This window comes from Vipera ursinii (assembly GCF_947247035.1).
Source record: "Vipera ursinii genome assembly, chromosome: 7".
NCBI lineage: Eukaryota > Metazoa > Chordata > Lepidosauria > Squamata > Viperidae > Vipera > Vipera ursinii.
In genome coordinates, this window is record NC_139521.1 from 3,123,804 (window position 1) to 3,142,510 (window position 18,707).

The following is an 18,707-nucleotide window of genomic DNA, read 5'->3' on the forward strand; positions in this document are numbered from 1 at the left end:
TGCCTACCCCTGGCCTATGCACTAAACCAGGGTCTTCAAACTTGGCCCCCTCATGATTTGTGGACTTCAACTCCCAGAATTCCTGAGCCAGCCATGCTGAGGGGAAAGGAAGAGGTTTCCAAGCTGAGCCATGCTGACTCAGGAATTCTGGAAGTTGAAGTCCATGAGTCATAAAAGAGCCAAGGTTGCCTACCCCTTCCCTAGGCCACCTTATGACTCGTGGACTTCAAGTCCCAGAATTCCTGAGTCAGCCATGCTGAGGGGAAAGGGAGAGGTTTCCATGCTTAGCCATGCTGGCTCAGGAATTCTGGGAGTTGAAGTCCATGAGTCATAAAAGAGCCGAGGTTGCCTACCCCTGCCCTAGTGCAACAACTCTGGGAGGCTTAGAGCATGGCAAAAAGATAAAACAGATGTTAAAACGGAATGATTAAAAATTAAGAAAGACGTTTAAGCGTTGCTGGAGCAAACTCTGAAAATCAGTGGGATTTATCTGAAGGGAAAGTTGCACCCGGTTTTGTTTATGCCTGCCTTCTTTCTTCGACAGGGCCACAAAGTGGTAAAATATTGTCTGATTTATATCCTGATTTTATTTTCAGGAACTCAAGGCGCAGTACATAATGCTTTCAACTCCTACTTTCCCCATAACAACAGTTTTGTGAGGTAGATTGGGTTGAGAGTGAAGGACTGGCCCCAAATCACCCAGCCACTTTGATGCCCGAAGCAAAACTAGAACTCACCGTCTCCTGGTGATTGGCCCAAAATTACCCGGCCAGCTTTCATGCCTAAGGCAGAACTAGAACTCACCGTCTCCTAGTGATTTTCCCAAAGTTACCCAGCCACTTTGAAGCCTAAGGCAGAACTAGAACTCACCGTCTCCTGGTGATTGGCCCAAAGTTACCCAGCTGGCTTTTTTGGCTAAGGCAGGACTACAACTCACTGCCTCCTGGTGATTGGTCCATAGTCACCCAGCTGGCTTTCGTACCTAAGGCAGGACTAGAACTCACCGTCTCCTGGTTTCTAGCCTGATGCCTTAACCAAACTGGATTTTTTTTTAAAATGAGGACTGATTTTAGGCACTTTCTAAGATTACAGTTTTATTTGTCAAGCTATTTCACATTTTCGCTCTAAATAATCCTCTTTGCCTTAAAAGATCCAGATGCTTATTCAGGTTATTAGTAAAAAAAATTAACAACAGTAAATGCACAAAAATCACCCCCATGCCCCTTGTCCCCAGTACCAATGAATATGTATTTTGTCACAATGGAATTCCAACGTTGCTGCATGGTAGGGACTGGTCTATTTTGAATAATACAACAGGAGCATTATTTTGCAGATTGACCTCAAGAATGCAAATCCAGAGGTGGTTGAAAATCAAATTGAGAACACCTTTGACATTCTCAAAGAGGATTGCATTAGAGTAAGACCCCTTCTTAAGTTTACCAATACCTGTATTTAGAAAGTGCAATTTTTTTTAATACGTAGAAATGGTTTAGTTGGATAAACGAAATAATTTTCTTAACAATGCACTGGGACGGCAGTCTATTCTGAAGCAAATTGCTTTCAATTCCATTAAATGTAGTTTATTGTGAATGTGTAGGACTACAGCTGTTGTCATCGGCCGTAATAGGGAAGAGGGATAGGTACGTGGTTCTGTTATATGCAGAGATTTCCTTAAGATCATACTGGGGGCTGATAGTTCTGCGGTGATTGACAGTCAGTCTTGAGAGTATAGATCAGAGGTCTTCAAACTTGGCCCTTTTATGACTTGTGGACTTCAACTCCCAGAATTCCTCAGCCAGTGTGCCTGGCTGAGGAATTCTGGGAGTTGAAGTCCACAAGTCATAAAAGGGCCAGGTTTGAAGACCCCTGGTATAGATCATTTCATTGTTTGGGTTTGGCAGCTGAATCTAATTAATTGTGCCCTTCCTTCCTTCCTTCCTTCCTTCCTTCCTTCCTTCCTTCCTTCCTTCCTTCCTTCCTTCCTTCCTTCCTTCCTCTCTCTCCCTCCCTCCTGCCCTTCCTTCCTTCCTCCCTCCCTCCTTCCCCTTCCTTAATTCATTCTTCCTCCCCTTCCTTCCTCCCTCCTCCTCTTCCTTAATTCCTTCCTCCCTCACTCTTCCCCTTTCTTCCTTCCTTATTTTCTTCTTTCTCAAATTCCTTGTGTGTCTGATCACACTTGGTCAAATGAAGTATTCTATTCTTCTTTTTGGATCTCTTCTTTCTTCCATTCTTCCTTCCTTCCTTCCTTAATTCTTCTCTCTCTCTCTCTCACTCACACACACACACACACACATTCCACCAGTTAATTTTAACTCCTAGTTTCTCCTCCTCCTCCTCCTCCTCTTCTTCTTCTTCTTCTTCTTCTTCTTCTTCTTCTTCTTCTTCTTCTTCTTCTTCTTCTTCTTCTTCTTCTTCTTCTTCTTCTTCTTCTTCTTCTTCTTCTTCTTCTTCTTCTTCTTCTTCTTGTTTCAATCTTTCCAGTTGACTGCAGGAAAGCTACAAGTTTTCAAAGAAACTCGTTTTACAGCTGTGGCTACTTATTCCATCTTGATGTTGGCTTTCCTGAAATAGTTCTGTGACTTCTGTTGGGAAATGATTGTGTTGGGTTGTGATTGTCAAATAAACGTATTTTGTGTGCCATTCCTGTGCAAGAATTTTTCAGATGCTACATAAGGAATATTACAGTGGAAGCATCGGTAGGGCAGGTGCCTGGCGCTAGTTTGGGCGCCTCCCTCAAACGAGGCCAAATTGGCTTATTTTAACTTGTTTCAGATTTCAGCTAAACTTGGAACAAATGTTGAAAGAATACTTCAGGAAGTTGTCGAAAGGATTCCTCCGTAAGTTGGCTTTTCTGTCCTGTGGATACTGAGTAGTAACTTTCTACAGGTTTTGTGATATCTGTCTGTCCTTGTAAAAACAGGCCGGCGGTTAATATCCACGAGCCGCTGAAAGCCTTGGTGTTCGATTCCACTTTTGATTCTTACCGAGGGGTGATTGCAAACATCGCCCTGTTGAGTGGAGAAATTCATAAAGGACACAAGATCACAACTGCTCACACCAAGAAGATTTACGAAGTTCATGAAATCGGAATTTTGACACCCAACGAGCAGCCAACCCAAAAGCTGTAAGTTTTGGAAAGCAAATTAAGAGGAAATATTACGGAAGTAGCTCTTTGGAAGTAGCTTGGTTTCTTATTCTTATGGCTGGGATAGGATTTTTTTTTATTTTGTTTTTTGAGAAAAGTTGTGGGGGGGTGTTTCTTCTCCTTAATATATATGGAATGTTGTCGTGCTACATCCAGCGCAGGGGTGGGCAACCTTGGCTCTTTTATGACTCGTGGACTTCAACTCCCAGAATTCCTGAGCCAGCATGGCTCAGCTTGGAAACCTCTCTTTTTCCCCTCAGCATGGCTGGCTCAGGAATTCTGGGAGTTGAAGTCCACGAGTCATGAAGGGGCCATAGTTCCTCCTTGCTGGCTCAGGAATTCTGGGAGTTGAAGTCCACGAATCATAAAAGAGCCGAGGTTGCGTACCCCTGGTCTAGCGAATAAAATCAGATTATGGGATTCTAGAATGTCTTCTCCTTCTTCATAAATTAGGACCTGTAGGGAACCAGTGGGCTTCCCTTTAATTTGCAACTCGTCGCAACTCTTCCAACAACCCAACGATATTTCGCAGAATTGTACCCAATTCCTAATGGGCTTATCTCCTGTGACTTGAAACATCTGCATGTAACACAATAAAACTTTCGTTTAGATACGCCGGCCAGGTTGGCTACATGATCGCTGGGATGAGAGACATTACGGATGCTCAAATAGGAGATACGGTCTATTTGCATAACCAACCCGTGGAACCGCTTCCTGGGTTTAAATCCGCAAAACCCATGGTCTTCGCAGGTGAGGTGCGCCCAATCACACGATGAGGGCAGAGTGGGGGGGGTTAGGTCAGTTGGGGCTGCCTGGACTCGAGCGGTTCCTGCAGTTTTCTTGGCAACATTTTTAGAAGGGGCTTGCTCTTGACTTCTTCCAAAGGCTAGGAGAGAAGGACTGGCCCAACGTTCACCCAAGGCAGTAGGAGAATTCACGGCTTCCAGGTTTCTGTTACCCACGCCCTCCCAGTAGAGATCCAGTGGCCAGGGTTTTACAGCTCTTTACCACATCTCTATGTGAGTGTTTGTGTGGTGTGTGTGTGTGTGTGTGTGTGAGAGAGAGAGAGGGAGAGAGAGAGATGGGTAGAGATGTAGATGGATAGATGATAGATTGATAGATAGATAGATAGATAGATAGATAGACAGACAGACAGACAGACAGACATGGATGGGTAGAGGTGGATGGATAGATCGATAGATTGATAGATAGATAGATAGATAGATAGATAGATAGATAGATAGATAGATAGATAGATAGATATGGATGGGTAGAGATGTAGATGGATGAATGGATGTGTGTATGTGTGTAGAGAGATTGGTAAAGATGTGGATAGATAGATAGATAGATAGATAGATAGATAGATAGATAGATAGATAGATAGATAGATAGATATGGATAGAGAGATGAATAGAGATGTAGGTGGGTGGGTGGGTGGGTAGATAGATAGATAGATAGATAGATAGATAGATAGATAGATAGATAGATAGATAGATAGATAGATAGATAGATCTGGAACAAGTCCTCCTTTGGGCATGAATTCCAATTGGATGATCTTGGGCCTGTCCCTGTCATCCTAGGAAGAAGACAGTGGTCAACCACTTCCAAAAATGCTACCAGTGTTAAACGGATCTAATGTGCAATGCAGAATCACCTAAAACCATGGCAATTTGAAGACCTATGGACTTCAGCTTCCAGAATTCCCCAGCCAGCCATCAGTTGAAGTCCTCAAGTCGTCCAGGTTGCCATGGTTGCACACCCATGATGTAAAGGACATCTACGATTGTTTTGCTGGCTAAAACCACCTTATGCTTGGACAGGGGTGTTTCCAACAGACCAATCTGAATATTCCAACTTGAAAAGTGCCTTAGAAAAACTGACCCTCAATGACTCAAGTGTTACCGTTCAACGTGACAGCAGTCTGGCTTTGGGAGCTGGGTGGAGGTGAGTTGCCCGGCATTCGTTGATACTTTTAAGTCTTCTTTAGTAAAATGCAGCAAGCTGGATCCCAAAGATGCTTTTTCAGGAGGCAAATGGACTTTCCTGTTTTTCTTTGAAGATGTTTCGCTTCTCATCCCAGAAGCTTCTTCAGCTCCGACTGGATAGTGGGGAATGGAAGGACTTATACTCCTTGCAGAGAGCTGGTCTTTTGCCTTCTTTTAGAGAGTTGTTGAGGCCACCTGGAGGTTTATCTGTGTCCTCAGGGTCACCTAAGTGGTGCAAATGGGTGTGGAGCCTTCTTGGAACTGCTGAAAGGACTGTGTGGTAGACTGGAGGTAGAGGATGTCGTATCCCTCCCCCTTTTTTGAGGGAGGACCACTCAACTTTGACCCAGATGGCCTCTTTGACCCCTCTTTCAAACCAGCAGTCTTCTCTGCCCAAAATGTGGACTTTGCTGTCTTCAAAAGTGTGGCCTTTCAGACAGGTTAAGAAGATCTTACAAGTCAACTCCCTCAGATGCATAAATTAGTCTGTGGGATAATATTAGACAATTAAAACCATCCACGAAGTTCTCAGCTCACAACACTTTCTTTAATAACTGCTCAGACCTAACGACAGTCCTGAAAAATGAGTTACGACCGTTTTTTTACCCTTGCGACCAATGACGCCTCTCCATGGTCACATGATCAAAATTCAGCCACTTGGCAACGAACTCCTATTTATTTGACGGTTGCAACGTCCCAAGGCCACATGATCCCCTTTTGCAACCTAACAAGCAAAATCTGAGAAAGCCAAATTCGCTTAACAACTGTGTTACATACTTAACAAGTCGTAAAGTGGGGCAAATGGTCATCACGCTTAGCAACAGAAATGTTGAACTCAGTTGTGGTCATAGGTTGAAAACTACCTGTAACTCGGTTTTGTCTGGCAGCAATTAAGATTTGCAAATAGATAATTAGGGGTACCGGCCATAGCGATACTGACTGAGAATTCTCTTTGTTATTTTACGTTTTTTAAAATCTTTTTATCACCTTTTCATGGCCTTTAGAAATCTCCTTTTAGTGTTAATGTTAAGAATGTTTATAGACGTACATACATGCATAGATACATGTGTGTGTGTGTGTGTGTGTGTGTCTTAATATTTTTTTTCTTTAATCCCATTTATATCCTGCCCTTCTCCGAAGACTCAGGGTGGCTTACAATCTAAGAAGCACAAATCAATGTGCTTAGCAATAGCCTTCATTCTATGTATATGCCTGCTTGTTAGGGCTTTCACACACACCCCAAGCGGCATTATTACAAAGTCAGCTTAATTGCCCCCAACAATCTGGGTCCTCATTTTACCTACCTCGGAAGGATGGAAGGCTGAGTCAACCTTGAGCCTGGTGGGATTTTTTATTTTTTATTTTAATTCCATTTATATCCCGCCCTTCTCCGAAGACTCAGGGCGGCTTACAAGCTTAGCGATAGCCTTCATTCTATGTATATGCCTGCTTATTAGGGCTTTCACACACACAACCCAAGCGGCATTATTACAAAGTCAGCTTAATTGCCCCCAACAATCTGGGTCCTCATTTTACCTACCTGGGAAGGAGGGAAGGCTGAGTCAACCTTGAGCCTGGTGGGATGCGAACCTGCACTAATTGCAGGCAGCTGGGGTTACTTAAAGAGGCACTAGCCCACTGCTCCACCAAGGCTCTTGTAGGATTGCACGAGCAGTCTTAATTTTTACTGATCTTTTATGGCTTATGCTTTCAGGGGAATTATTGAAATGGCTTGTAATTTTCCTCCTTTGAAATTTATATTGGTGCATGGCTAAAATCAGGACTTCTTGCTAGTGGAACTGCAACATTGGGAACGTGTTTTGTTTTTTTAATTTGGCTTGGAAATTGAAGATGTTTAGTTTAGCAAATTGGCAACTGGTACCCTTAAAAATGTCAACGGAAATGTTGCATTTACAGATTGGGTTTCCTTGGCCTTCTACATATGGAAGTTTTTAACCAGCGCTTGGAACAAGAACACAACGCGTCGGTCATTTTGACAGCCCCCACTGTTCCCTACAAGGCAATCCTTTCTTCCCCCAAATTGATAAAGGTAATGATTTTCAAAAGGAAAAAGTATATATTCTCAAATCGTCAGCGCTTGAGGATAAATTGAGCATAATTATTACGGTTTCCGTAATTTAGTTTAATGCCCCAGGAGTTATGTTATGAAGCTCGTTGGTTAAGACATTTTCCTCAAGAATATACAGTATATGTATCGTGCGGCGCATTCACATCGAATTTTTATAATAATAATAATAAAAAACAGAAAATATGAAACAGAAAATCTTAAAATATTATAAACGTTATGTCTAGATGATAGATACGGTGTTTTGGGCTTCGTTTGTCCCAGCCAGGAAATCAGCAAATTATAGGCCCTAATTTTGGCCCTCTGTCATTTATACGTTGGATAATTTGATTTTTGGTCCCGCAGCCACAATTCAGAAAAGGTGTTTGGCCTCACTTATAGAGGCCATCAGCACATCTGCCAGGGCCAGTGCGAATCCCATTTAATGTCCATATTGCACAGGACTAGCAAATCCAGGTGTTTTTTTTTCAAAATGCAAGGCAAACCCTCTAGAACAGGGGTCTCCAACCTTTTTGGATTGGCGGCCCGGTGGGAGAAGGGAGGGGCAGGCGCCTTACCCGCGCATGTGCAAGCGTGAATGTGGCCACACGTGTGCGCGTGCGTACGAATAGGCTGCGAGCATGCGCACCACGCAAACGGGACTGCGAGCATGCACATGAAGCTCTCAGCGACGGCAGCCCCTGTGTGAGGCTTGTTGCGCCACTGCAACGCTACCACCAATAAAATTATTTTTTTAAAAAAATTCGGATAGCATTTGTGCCAGTTTATTTGCTTAAAAATTATAGGTCATCTGTTTCCACTTTGGGTTATGGATGGCTTATAGTTATTTGTACAGGTTGTCCTCAACTTACAACAGCTCATTTAGTGACTGTTCAAAGTTACAACGGCGCTGGGAAAAAGTGACTGACGGCCGTTTTTAAGAGTTGCAACCGTCATAGCATTCCCCCCCCTTGGCCATGCGATCCAAATTCAGACGCTTGGCAAGGGACGCAAATTTGCGACGGTCGCTGTGTCCCTTTTGTGACCTTCCGACAAGCAGAGTCCCCGAGGGAAGCCAGATTCGCTTAGCAACCAGGTGACCGACTTACCAAACCGCAGGGATTGGCTTAACCACCGTGGCGAGGAAGGTTGTAAAACGGGCCCAAAACTCGTTTAACCACTGTCTCGCTTTGCGACAGAAATTTTGGCTCGGTTACGGTTGTAAGTCGAGGATTACCTGTATATGGAGGGGTTTTTGGGAAAAAAAAATCATTTGGAGGGCTAGCGGTTCTCTTTTCCTATTTTGCAGGAGCATAAAAAAGAGGAAATCACAATCGTCAACCCTGCAGAGTTTCCTGACAATTCCGTGGTGAAAGAATACCTGGAGCCAATGGTGTTAGGCACCGTTGTCACCCCTAAAGAATATATTGGAGAAATATTAGCTCTTTGCCAGGTTGGTACATAAGGCGCAGAGCGTTTGCGCAAGGAGGACGTATTTCTGATAGCCCCAACGGTGCTTTTTTCAAGAGGCAACTGGACTTTCTTGTTTTTCTTTGAAGACGTTTCGCTTCTCATCCCAGAAGCTTCTCCAGCTCTGACTGGATGGTGGGGAATGGGAGGATTTATACTCCTTGCAGACAGCTGGTCGTTTGCCTCCTTTTAGAGGGTCGTTGAGGCCACACGGAGGTTTATCTGTGTCCTCAGGGTCTCCTGAGTGGTGCAAATGGGTGTGGAGCCTACTTGGAACCGCTGAAAGGACTAGATCATCTATCTCCGATCTACCACACAGTCCTTTCAGCGGTTCCAAGTAGGCTCCACACCCATGTGCACCACTCAGTTGACCCTGAGGACACAGATAAACCTCCAAATGGCCTCAAGGACTCTCTAAAAGAACGCAAATGACCAGTTTTCTGCAAGGAATATCAATCCTTCCCTTCCCCACCATCCAGCCAGAGCTGAAGAAGCTTCTGGGATGAGAAGCGAAATGTCTTCAAAGAAAAGCAAGAAAGTCCAGTTGCCTCCTGAAAAACCACCTTTGGGACAAACCCTGACCTGGATGACGGACATATTTCGGATAGCCTTTGCAGTTGCTTAATAAGTCTTATTGAGCTCAAGGGATTGTAATTATGTGCAGCCATTTTTTTCTGGCTCTGCTGGAGAAACTCTGAATCCTAAATCAGTGGCTCTCCACCAGCGACAAACATTGCAGGCTAATTAAAAATTTAAGCCTTTAAAACGTTATCATAATGGCATCCCTTTAATCATGTTAATACACAGGGGTTTTGTTCCTAGAATGCCGAGACCAGGGTCTTTGATAGTGACTGCGTGGCTGGGCGCACAATGCAAAAGGTTGGCAGCCACGCCACCCACGTGGCCGCGAAATGCCTTCAGCTACTACAAACCGAGATTGATCCTGCAAGTGGTCCTCAAACTTGCAACAGTTCCTTTAGGGACCATTCCAAAGTACAATGGGAAAAAAAGGTGACTTAAGACTGTTTTTCATACCTTACGGCCGTTGCGGCCTCCCCAGGGTCACATGATCAAACTTCAGACCCTTGGCAACAGACTCATATTTACGACAGTTGTAGTGTTCTGGAGACGCGTGACCCCCTTTTGCGCCCTTCTGAAGTAAAACGTCTTCCGAGGACAAAAAGAAGCAAAGTCCAGTCAGAACTGAAGAAGCTTCTCGGATGGGAAGCAAAATGTCTTCAAGGAAAGACAAAGAAAGCCTAATCAGAACTGAAGAAGCTTCTTGGATGAGAAGCGAAATGTCTTCAAGGAAAAAACAAAACGTCACATTTTCTTGGCAAAATCTCCATAAACAAGAAATCCTGAAACCCGACTCCATGTTCTTTACCAGCCTGCTACCGGCCCTGCAGAAAAGGCAGGGACAACCCCTTTTACAAGAAGGCAAGAGGCTGGAATTAAGCCTGCCAAATTTATGAATACAAAAACAAACAGAACAAGACACGAACCAAGTAACAGGAGCTTTTCAAGCGGTTGCCTTCAGCAAACCAGCCCTCCCACGCATTCCCCTTTTATACAGTTCAGGGCGTGGCTTCTCTCTGCCTCCTTCCGAGGAGCCCCATTGCCTTCCTCTGTTTACTCCTGATTGACTGCCTCCTGTGTCGGGCGTCCTTGAACAGGGCCAGCTGTGGGTCATCTTCATCCACGCTGTCAGGCTCACACAGCTGGGTCTCCGTCGTGACCAGGTGGGAGGGGCCTGGCTGAGGGCTCTGTGGAGCCTCAAGGCCATCAGCAGCAAGCTCTTCAACACCCCCCTCCTCCTCTGAGTCATCCGACCCAACTGCCGAACCCACAGGCTGACCCTGAATCAGAACACTCCATCATTTTCTACATTAAATTGCCCGGCTCGTTTTTTTAATTATTATATATTCATCTAACATTTGGCCAAAGTTTCTTCTCTTAGGTGTTCATCTCAGACTGTTGTGTCCTTTTGCCAGACTCGAAGAGCGGTTCAGAAGGATTTGATGTACATTGATGATCAGAGAGTCATGATGGTTTATCTCTTCCCGCTAAATGAAATTGTAGTAGATTTCTTCGATGCCTTGAAATCCTTATCGTCTGGTTATGCCAGGTAAGTTAACTTTGTTATCACTGTAAGACATTCCCTCCTTGTACAGTTTTGAAGCTGGGAGATCCGATGCTAGATTCTACTAACTTTTTTGAAAATGAGATGTTTGATTACTGTAATTTTGAAGGTGGGAGATCCGATGCTAGATTCTACTAACGTTTTTGAAAATGAGATGTTTGATTTCTGTAATTTTGAAGGTGGGAGATCCGATGCTAGATTCTACTAACTTTTTTGAAAATGAGATGTTTGATTACTGTAATTTTGAAGCTGGGAGATCCGATGCTAGATTCTACTAACCTTTTTGAAAATGAGATGTTTGATTTCTGTGATTTTGAAGGTGGGAGATCCGATGCTAGATTCTACTAACGTTTTTGAAAATGAGATGTTTGATTTCTGTAATTTTGAAGGTGGGAGATCCGATGCTAGATTCTACTAACTTTTTTGAAAATGAGATGTTTGATTACTGTAATTTTGAAGCTGGGAGATCCGATGCTAGATTCTACTAACCTTTTTGAAAATGAGATGTTTGATTTCTGTGATTTTGAAGGTGGGAGATCCGATGCTAGATTCTACTAACCTTTTTGAAAATGAGATGTTTGATTACTCTAATTTTGAAGGTGGGAGATCCGATGCTAGATTCTACTAACTTTTTTGAAAATGAGATGTTTGATTTCTGTAATTTTGAAGCTGGGGGTTGGGGACCCCTGTTTTAGGACACTCAAACATGATATTGGTTGAATTAACCTGTTTGATTTCAGTTTTGACTATGAAGACGCAGGATACCAGCCTGCGGATCTCGTCAAAGTGGATATTTTATTAAACGGAAAAGCAGTCGAAGAGCTGATAACCATTGTGCCTAGGTAACCCAATCGCGCGCACATTCATTTTCAAAAATCATAATAAATATCATTTGAATAAGCTACCCCCAAACCACGTATTAATTTTCCATGCATTTTATTCTGGGGAGGGGGTGGGCAAACCAACATCCTTGCCGTTGAAAGTTTAAATTGTTAAACAAGTAAACTCTGATGTGTGAATGATGATAAGTAATGGGACAGAATCTTGTGAAATTCATCTGGACTGGAGAAATTATCTATTTTAAGGGCGATTTCCTGGTTTTTGTTTAAAGTCTTCAACTACCCTTTTTTTTAAAGATTCTCAGTTTTGCCACATAAAGTGTCTGTCTCACAGTTTAAATAGGATTGCGTTTATTTAGCCTTCTCTAAGTTGACATGGAAAACATTAGCATATTTTTTTTTAAAAAAAACAAACCTGCATTGAGAAGTTTTAAGATTCGAATATGTCGTCGCCGGGAGATTGAGCGAGCAGGTTGCGAAAGCAGAATTACCTCATCGAGACAGAAGCTGATAAATCTGTCCTATTAAGATTCTGAAGCCCAGAGATATATTCATACCTTTTTATAGATCCAGACCAATAAATGTACTATGCTGAATACGAAAATGATCAGGCTAGAAAAACAGTTGCCTGTCCAGGAAGATGGATGCATCCAAGGAAACGGTTCACAAACTTGGGTTCCAGGATGGGCTGGCTTTGGACGCCATTGTTGAGATGTGCTCACACAAGAGTTGTGTCCACGGAGTTGTTGCGATAAAAGTACAGTGATAAGGCAGTTTCCCAGGAAGGAATGTGGCAAAAAGGCTGTGAGACAATAAGAGAGCACAGGGCAGTACTGAAGACAGCTACTTCCTACAATGTCCCAGGATATATCTGTTGGGATCAGAGTACTAAAGTCTGGCAAGATTCTGCCTATTGTCTGTAAGCGAGAACAGAATCCTGGCTTGATTTTTTATTTTATTTATTTTTTACATCGTTCTTAGGCTTAGCCTGACACCTGCTGTCTTCTGGGAAATGACCCAAGTCAGACCCAGTTCTTCCATCTTTTCTTTTCCAGAGAGAAAGCCTACTCTGTTGGTAAATCCATGTGTGAACGATTAAGAGATCTTATTCCAAGGCAAATGTTTGAAATAGCTATCCAGGCAAGTCTCGGAAACAAAATAATTGCCAGAGAAACGTAAGTTGTTATGCTTAACTTTGTTTTAAAAGGTAACTGTATAGCTTTCTTTTCAATTCTCTTGAAAAAAAAATTAGTTTTTACTTATGCTCAACTTACAACAATTCACTTAGTGGCCGTTCAAAGTTACAACAGCACGGGGGGGGAGTGACTTACGAGCATTATGACACTTCAGATTCAGGCTCTTAATATTAATATCATCTTAATATTAACATGGAATTTAGTCCTTAGACATGAAGATTCCTTAGAGTGAATAGGTGGCACGGAGGACTGGGTTTCTGCAATAGCTGACATGATGCAATTTGCAGTATGTGAACTATTTGGCGAGCATCCGCAAAAGGAATAAAAATTAAAATACATAAAGCATTTGAGATGAAAGAAGAAAAGGGAGATTCTCTTGAAAGGAAGGGTATTTACATTACATGAGCTGGTCGTAGCAGATGTCAAAATTCTCCCTGATAAAAGTGTTCTTTTTGATATATGAAAAACAGACTGATTATATTATATATAACATATATATATAATATGAGCACCTAGAGGTGGAACTCTCGCCTCACAATCTGTGAGTTCGATCCTAGGTAACGGCAGATATCTCTTTCTCTGGGCTCAATGAATAATTGTCTACTGCGAACTTCGCATAGGTGTCAGGAAGGGTATCCAGACAGTAAACGCTCAGCTCCATTCAGTCATCCCAACTCCACTCCGACGCAAGAGATTTCAGGGTGGTTAAAAGGAAAAATTATATATCCAATGTTGCATTCCAGTAACTTTAAAATGGAAATTTTAAATAAATGAGAAAACGAGACTAAAGATTAACTCTTAAAAGTTAAGTAGCTGCTCACCATCAAAGGGCAGTATTGATTTGATTTGATTTCTTCGACCTGCCGATTGCAAAGGCAGCAAACAGAGAGGTTTAAAAGCACACAATTAGCAATTACTTGCTGCTTCAGAACTTCAAATTATGGAACACTTAGTATTAACCCCTCTAAAATGCAACTCCGTTCACTTTTATCTTCCAGGATAAAACCTTTTAGAAAAGACGTTCTGGCAAAATGTGTAAGTATCATTTTTTCCCCTGCTTTTTGGTGAGTCTAGAGTTTATTTAGTATTTCATTTTTTTTAAAAAAAAATCTTCTTAATGTAAATTAGCCCCATTTTTTAAAAAAATAAGATTTAATCCACTTCGTTTAAAGTTTGAACCTGGGTTAAATTCATCCGGAGCGTTTTGATAGAATTCTCACGGTTTTTAACTTACTTGTTGTTATTTAGGATAATAGCAGTGCAGGGGAAAAAAGTGTCCACGTGGACTGGTGGTCTTCTGATTGCTATTATGAATTATTAGTATGAAGGTATGAAGGGCCCTTGGTGCTCTCTGAGCTTGTTTCCTTGCAGACGTTTCATTACCAAACTAGGTACTATCATCAGTGTTAGAAGGGAGTAGGGTGTGTGGAGAAGAGGACAAGCAGGAGAACGAAAAGATTGTGAAGTCCTTGGTGCCTCCGATGGTTTGTTTTCTTGCAGACGTTTCACTACCCAATTAGGTAACATCATCAATGCTAGAAGGGAGTGGGGTTTGGAGAGAGGAGGAGACTATGGGGTCCTTGGTCTACCCAAGTTTGCTTGTGTTCTTGTAGACGTTTCATTACCCAAAGTTGGTAACGTCATCAATGCTAGAAAGGAGTGGGGTTTGCAGAGAGGAGGAAGAGGACTGTGGGGTGCTTGGTGCTCTCCGCGCTTGGTTGTTTCCTTGCAGATGTGTCATAACCCAACTACTTAACATCACCAGTGCTAGATTTTACCTAGTTTGGGTAACGAAACGCATGCAAGAAAATAATCAAGCTCAAGAGAGCACCAAGGACCCCTCATTTCAACCCCGAGCTACAAATATTCTCCTTTATGGGTATTAATAACAGAATCACAAGTGTTGGAAGGGACCTTGGAGGTCATCTAGTCCAACCCCCTGCTCAGGCAGGAAACCCCATACCATTTCAGACAAGTGGGTGTCCAATCTTTTCTTTCAAACTTCCTAGTGTTGGAATGGAGCACCCACAACTTCCGGAAGGAAGCCGTTTCACTTATTCCACTGATCATCTGAAAACATTATTAATTATTATTGTTATAAAACTTTTATTCATAAAACATGAAACTCAAGTCAACTGAACACTCAAATTGACTGGTACTAATGGTTGACACGGGTTGCTGCCAGCTTCCTATTACTATTATTATTATTATTATTATTATTATTATTATTATTATTATTATTAAAATTTTATTCATAAAACATGAAATGCAGTCAACTGAACACTAAAATTGACTGGCACTAATGGTTGAAATGGGTTGCTGCCAGCATCCTATTATTATTTATTTATTATTTATTTATTATTATTATAAAACTTTTATTCATAAAACATGAAACTCAGTCAACTGAACACTCAAATTGACTGGCAGTAATGGTTGACACGGGTTGCTGCCAGCTTCCTATTATTATTATTATTATTATTATTATTATTATTATTATTATTATTATTATTATTATTATAAAACTTTTATTCATAAAACATGAAATGCAGTCAACTGAACACTCAAATTGACTGGCAGTAATGGTTGACATGGGTTGCTACCAGCATCCTGTTGTTGTTGTTGTTGTTGTTGTTGTTATTATTATTATTATTATTATTATTATTATAAAACTTTTATTCATAAAACATGAAATGCAGTCAACTGAACACTCAAATTGACTGGCACTAATGGTTGACACGGGTTGCTGCCAGCATCCTATTATTATTATTATTATTATTATTATTATTATTATTATTATTATTATTAAACTTTTATTCATAAAACATGAAATGCAGTCAACTGAACACTAAAATTGACTGGCACTAATGGTTGACACGGGTTGCTGCCAGCTTCCTATTATTATTATTATTATTATTATTATTATTATTATAAAACTTTTATTCATAAAACATGAAAGGCAGTCAACTGAACACTCAAATTGACTGGCACTAATGGTTGACACAGGTTGCTGCCAGCTTCCTATTATTATTATTATTATTATTATTATTATTATTATTATTATTATAAAACTTTTATTCGTAAAACATGAAATGCAGTCAACTGAACCCTCAAATTGACTGGCACTAATGGTTGACACGGGTTGCTGCCAGCTTCCTATTATTATTATTATTATTATTATTATTATTATTAAACTTTTATTCATAAAACATGAAAGGCAGTCAACTGAACCCTCAAATTGACTGGCACTAATGGTTGACACGGGTTGCTGCCAGCTTCCTATTATTATTATTATTACTATTATTATTATTACTATTATTATTATTATTATTATTATAAAACTTTTATTCATAAAACATGAAATGCAGTCAACTGAACACTCAAATTGACTGGCACTAATGGTTGACACGGGTTGCTGCCAGCATCCTATTATTATTATTATTATTATTATTATTATTATTATTATTATTATTATTATTATTATTATAAAACTTTTATTCATAAAACATGAAATGCAGTCAACTGAACACTCAAATTGACTGGCAGTAATGGTTGACATGGGTTGCTACCAGCATCCTGTTGTTGTTGTTGTTGTTGTTGTTGTTATTATTATTATTATTATTATTATAAAACTTTTATTCATAAAACATGAAATGCAGTCAACTGAACACTCAAATTGACTGGCACTAATGGTTGACACGGGTTGCTGCCAGCATCCTATTATTATTATTATTATTATTATTATTATTATTATTATTATTAAACTTTTATTCATAAAACATGAAATGCAGTCAACTGAACACTAAAATTGACTGGCACTAATGGTTGACACGGGTTGCTGCCAGCTTCCTATTATTATTATTATTATTATTATTATTATTATTATTATTATTATAAAACTTTTATTCATAAAACATGAAAGGCAGTCAACTGAACACTCAAATTGACTGGCACTAATGGTTGACACAGGTTGCTGCCAGCTTCCTATTATTATTATTATTATTATTATTATTATTATTATTATTATTATTATAAAACTTTTATTCGTAAAACATGAAATGCAGTCAACTGAACCCTCAAATTGACTGGCACTAATGGTTGACACGGGTTGCTGCCAGCTTCCTATTATTATTATTATTATTATTATTATTATTATTAAACTTTTATTCATAAAACATGAAAGGCAGTCAACTGAACCCTCAAATTGACTGGCACTAATGGTTGACACGGGTTGCTGCCAGCTTCCTATTATTATTATTATTACTATTATTATTATTACTATTATTATTATTATTATTATTATTATTATTATAAAACTTTTATTCATAAAACATGAAATGCAGTCAACTGAACACTCAAATTGACTGGCACTAATGGTTGACACGGGTTGCTGCCAGCATCCTATTATTATTATTATTATTATTATTATTATTATTATTATTATTATTATTATTATTATTATCATTTAAACAGTACGGAGGCGATATTACCAGGAAAATGAAACTTTTGAAGAGGCAAGCCGAAGGGAAGAAGAAGATGAGGAGAATTGGGAATGTGGAAGTGCCCAAGGACGCGTTCATCAAAGTTCTCAAGAAGCAGCTCGACAGATAAGACGTTGCTTCTTGATGACCTGTTGGCCCAGCTGTTTACAAACTGGGTGCTGTCCTGATCTCATCTACCCGTGTATAGATTCGACACCATTCTACTGCAGTTGTTCAATAAAGCACCAAAGCTGATGACCTAAAAGTCTAAAATACAGTTTTAAGCATCCGAAAGCATTACCGCCAGCTTTTGATGCCGTTTCTTAGAATTGTGCCTTTTAGACACCTGTGCCTTTTTTCCGTAATTTGATTGCAATTTAGGTCTTGACATTTGCAATGGCTACGCTAGGTAGATAAACCTGGTGTGCAAATACCGGTATCCTCGACTTACCAGCCCAAAATTTCCGTTGCTAAGTGAGACATTGGTGCAGTGAGTTTTGCGCCGTTCTAATGACCTTTCTTGATGTAGTTCTCAAGTGAATCACTGCAGTTGTTAAGTTAGTAACCCGGTTGTTGAAGTGAATCTGGCTTCCCCCATTGACTCCGCTTGTCAAAAGGTCGCAAAACATGACTGCGACGGTCATAAATATGAGTCAGTTGCCAAGCGTCCAAAGGGGGTGTGTATGGTCGTTGGAGGTTTTTCAGTGTCACGAAATAAACTCTTGCAAGTCGAGGATACTGGATCTTTGGCGTGAGCTTGCTTAGTCTGTGTTTTTCAAAACTATACAAATCTTAAAGTGTGGAGTATAAATTGACTTCTGATCCATTTGGATGCTGTTTGTAGGTATAAATTTAAGAATCTGCAGCAACCACATACTGGAACTAAAGTTTATTTTCCCAGGACAGGGAAAATACAAGGCTGTTTTTTTTCCCAAAGGTGGCCATATCTTAAAGAGGCCAAGTGGTTTCAATGTTTTTCCACCTTGTTGCTGTTAGCTGCGAAGTCATGTCCGACCCATCGCAACCCCATGGACGTTCCTCCAGGCCTTCCTGTCCTCTACCATCTTCTGGAGTCCATTTAGGCTCACGCCTACTGCTTCAGTGACTCCATCCCGCCACCTCCTTCTCTGTCGTCCCCTTCTTCTATTGCCCTCAATCTTCCCCAGCATTAGACTCTTCTCCAGTGAGTCCCTCCTTCTCATTAGGTGGCCAAAGTATTTGAGTTTCAGCTTCAGGATCTGGCCTTCTAAAGAGCAGTCAGGGTTGATCTCCTCTAGGACCGACCAGTTTTGATCGCCTTGCAGTCCAAGGGACTCGCAGGAGTCTTTTCCAGCACCGTAGTTCAAAGGCTTCAATTCTTTGGCGCTCAGCCTTTCTTATGGTCCA

General features: G+C 40.8%; 1 protein-coding gene across 4 annotated transcripts in view; it reads left to right on the forward strand.

Moving 5' to 3' along the window:
- The window catches only part of GUF1 (GTP binding elongation factor GUF1), a 77,780-nt gene extending 60,201 nt beyond the window's left edge, over positions 1-17,579 (forward strand). For all 4 annotated transcript variants that reach the window (XM_083367657.1, XM_083367659.1, XM_083367656.1 and 1 more), the window contains 12 exons: positions 1,334-1,417; positions 2,773-2,837; positions 2,921-3,124; positions 3,756-3,895; positions 4,966-5,089; positions 7,048-7,180; positions 8,505-8,648; positions 10,660-10,793; positions 11,549-11,650; positions 12,703-12,822; positions 13,842-13,878; positions 17,314-17,579. In XM_083367657.1, the coding sequence (XP_083223783.1) occupies positions 1,334-1,417; positions 2,773-2,837; positions 2,921-3,124; positions 3,756-3,895; positions 4,966-5,089; positions 7,048-7,180; positions 8,505-8,648; positions 10,660-10,793; positions 11,549-11,650; positions 12,703-12,822; positions 13,842-13,878; positions 17,314-17,451 (1,425 nt within the window). In that variant the 3' untranslated portion in view covers positions 17,452-17,579. The remainder of the gene's footprint in view (positions 1-1,333; positions 1,418-2,772; positions 2,838-2,920; positions 3,125-3,755; positions 3,896-4,965; positions 5,090-7,047; positions 7,181-8,504; positions 8,649-10,659; positions 10,794-11,548; positions 11,651-12,702; positions 12,823-13,841; positions 13,879-17,313) is intronic.
- Positions 17,580-18,707: the final 1,128 nt, after the last annotated feature.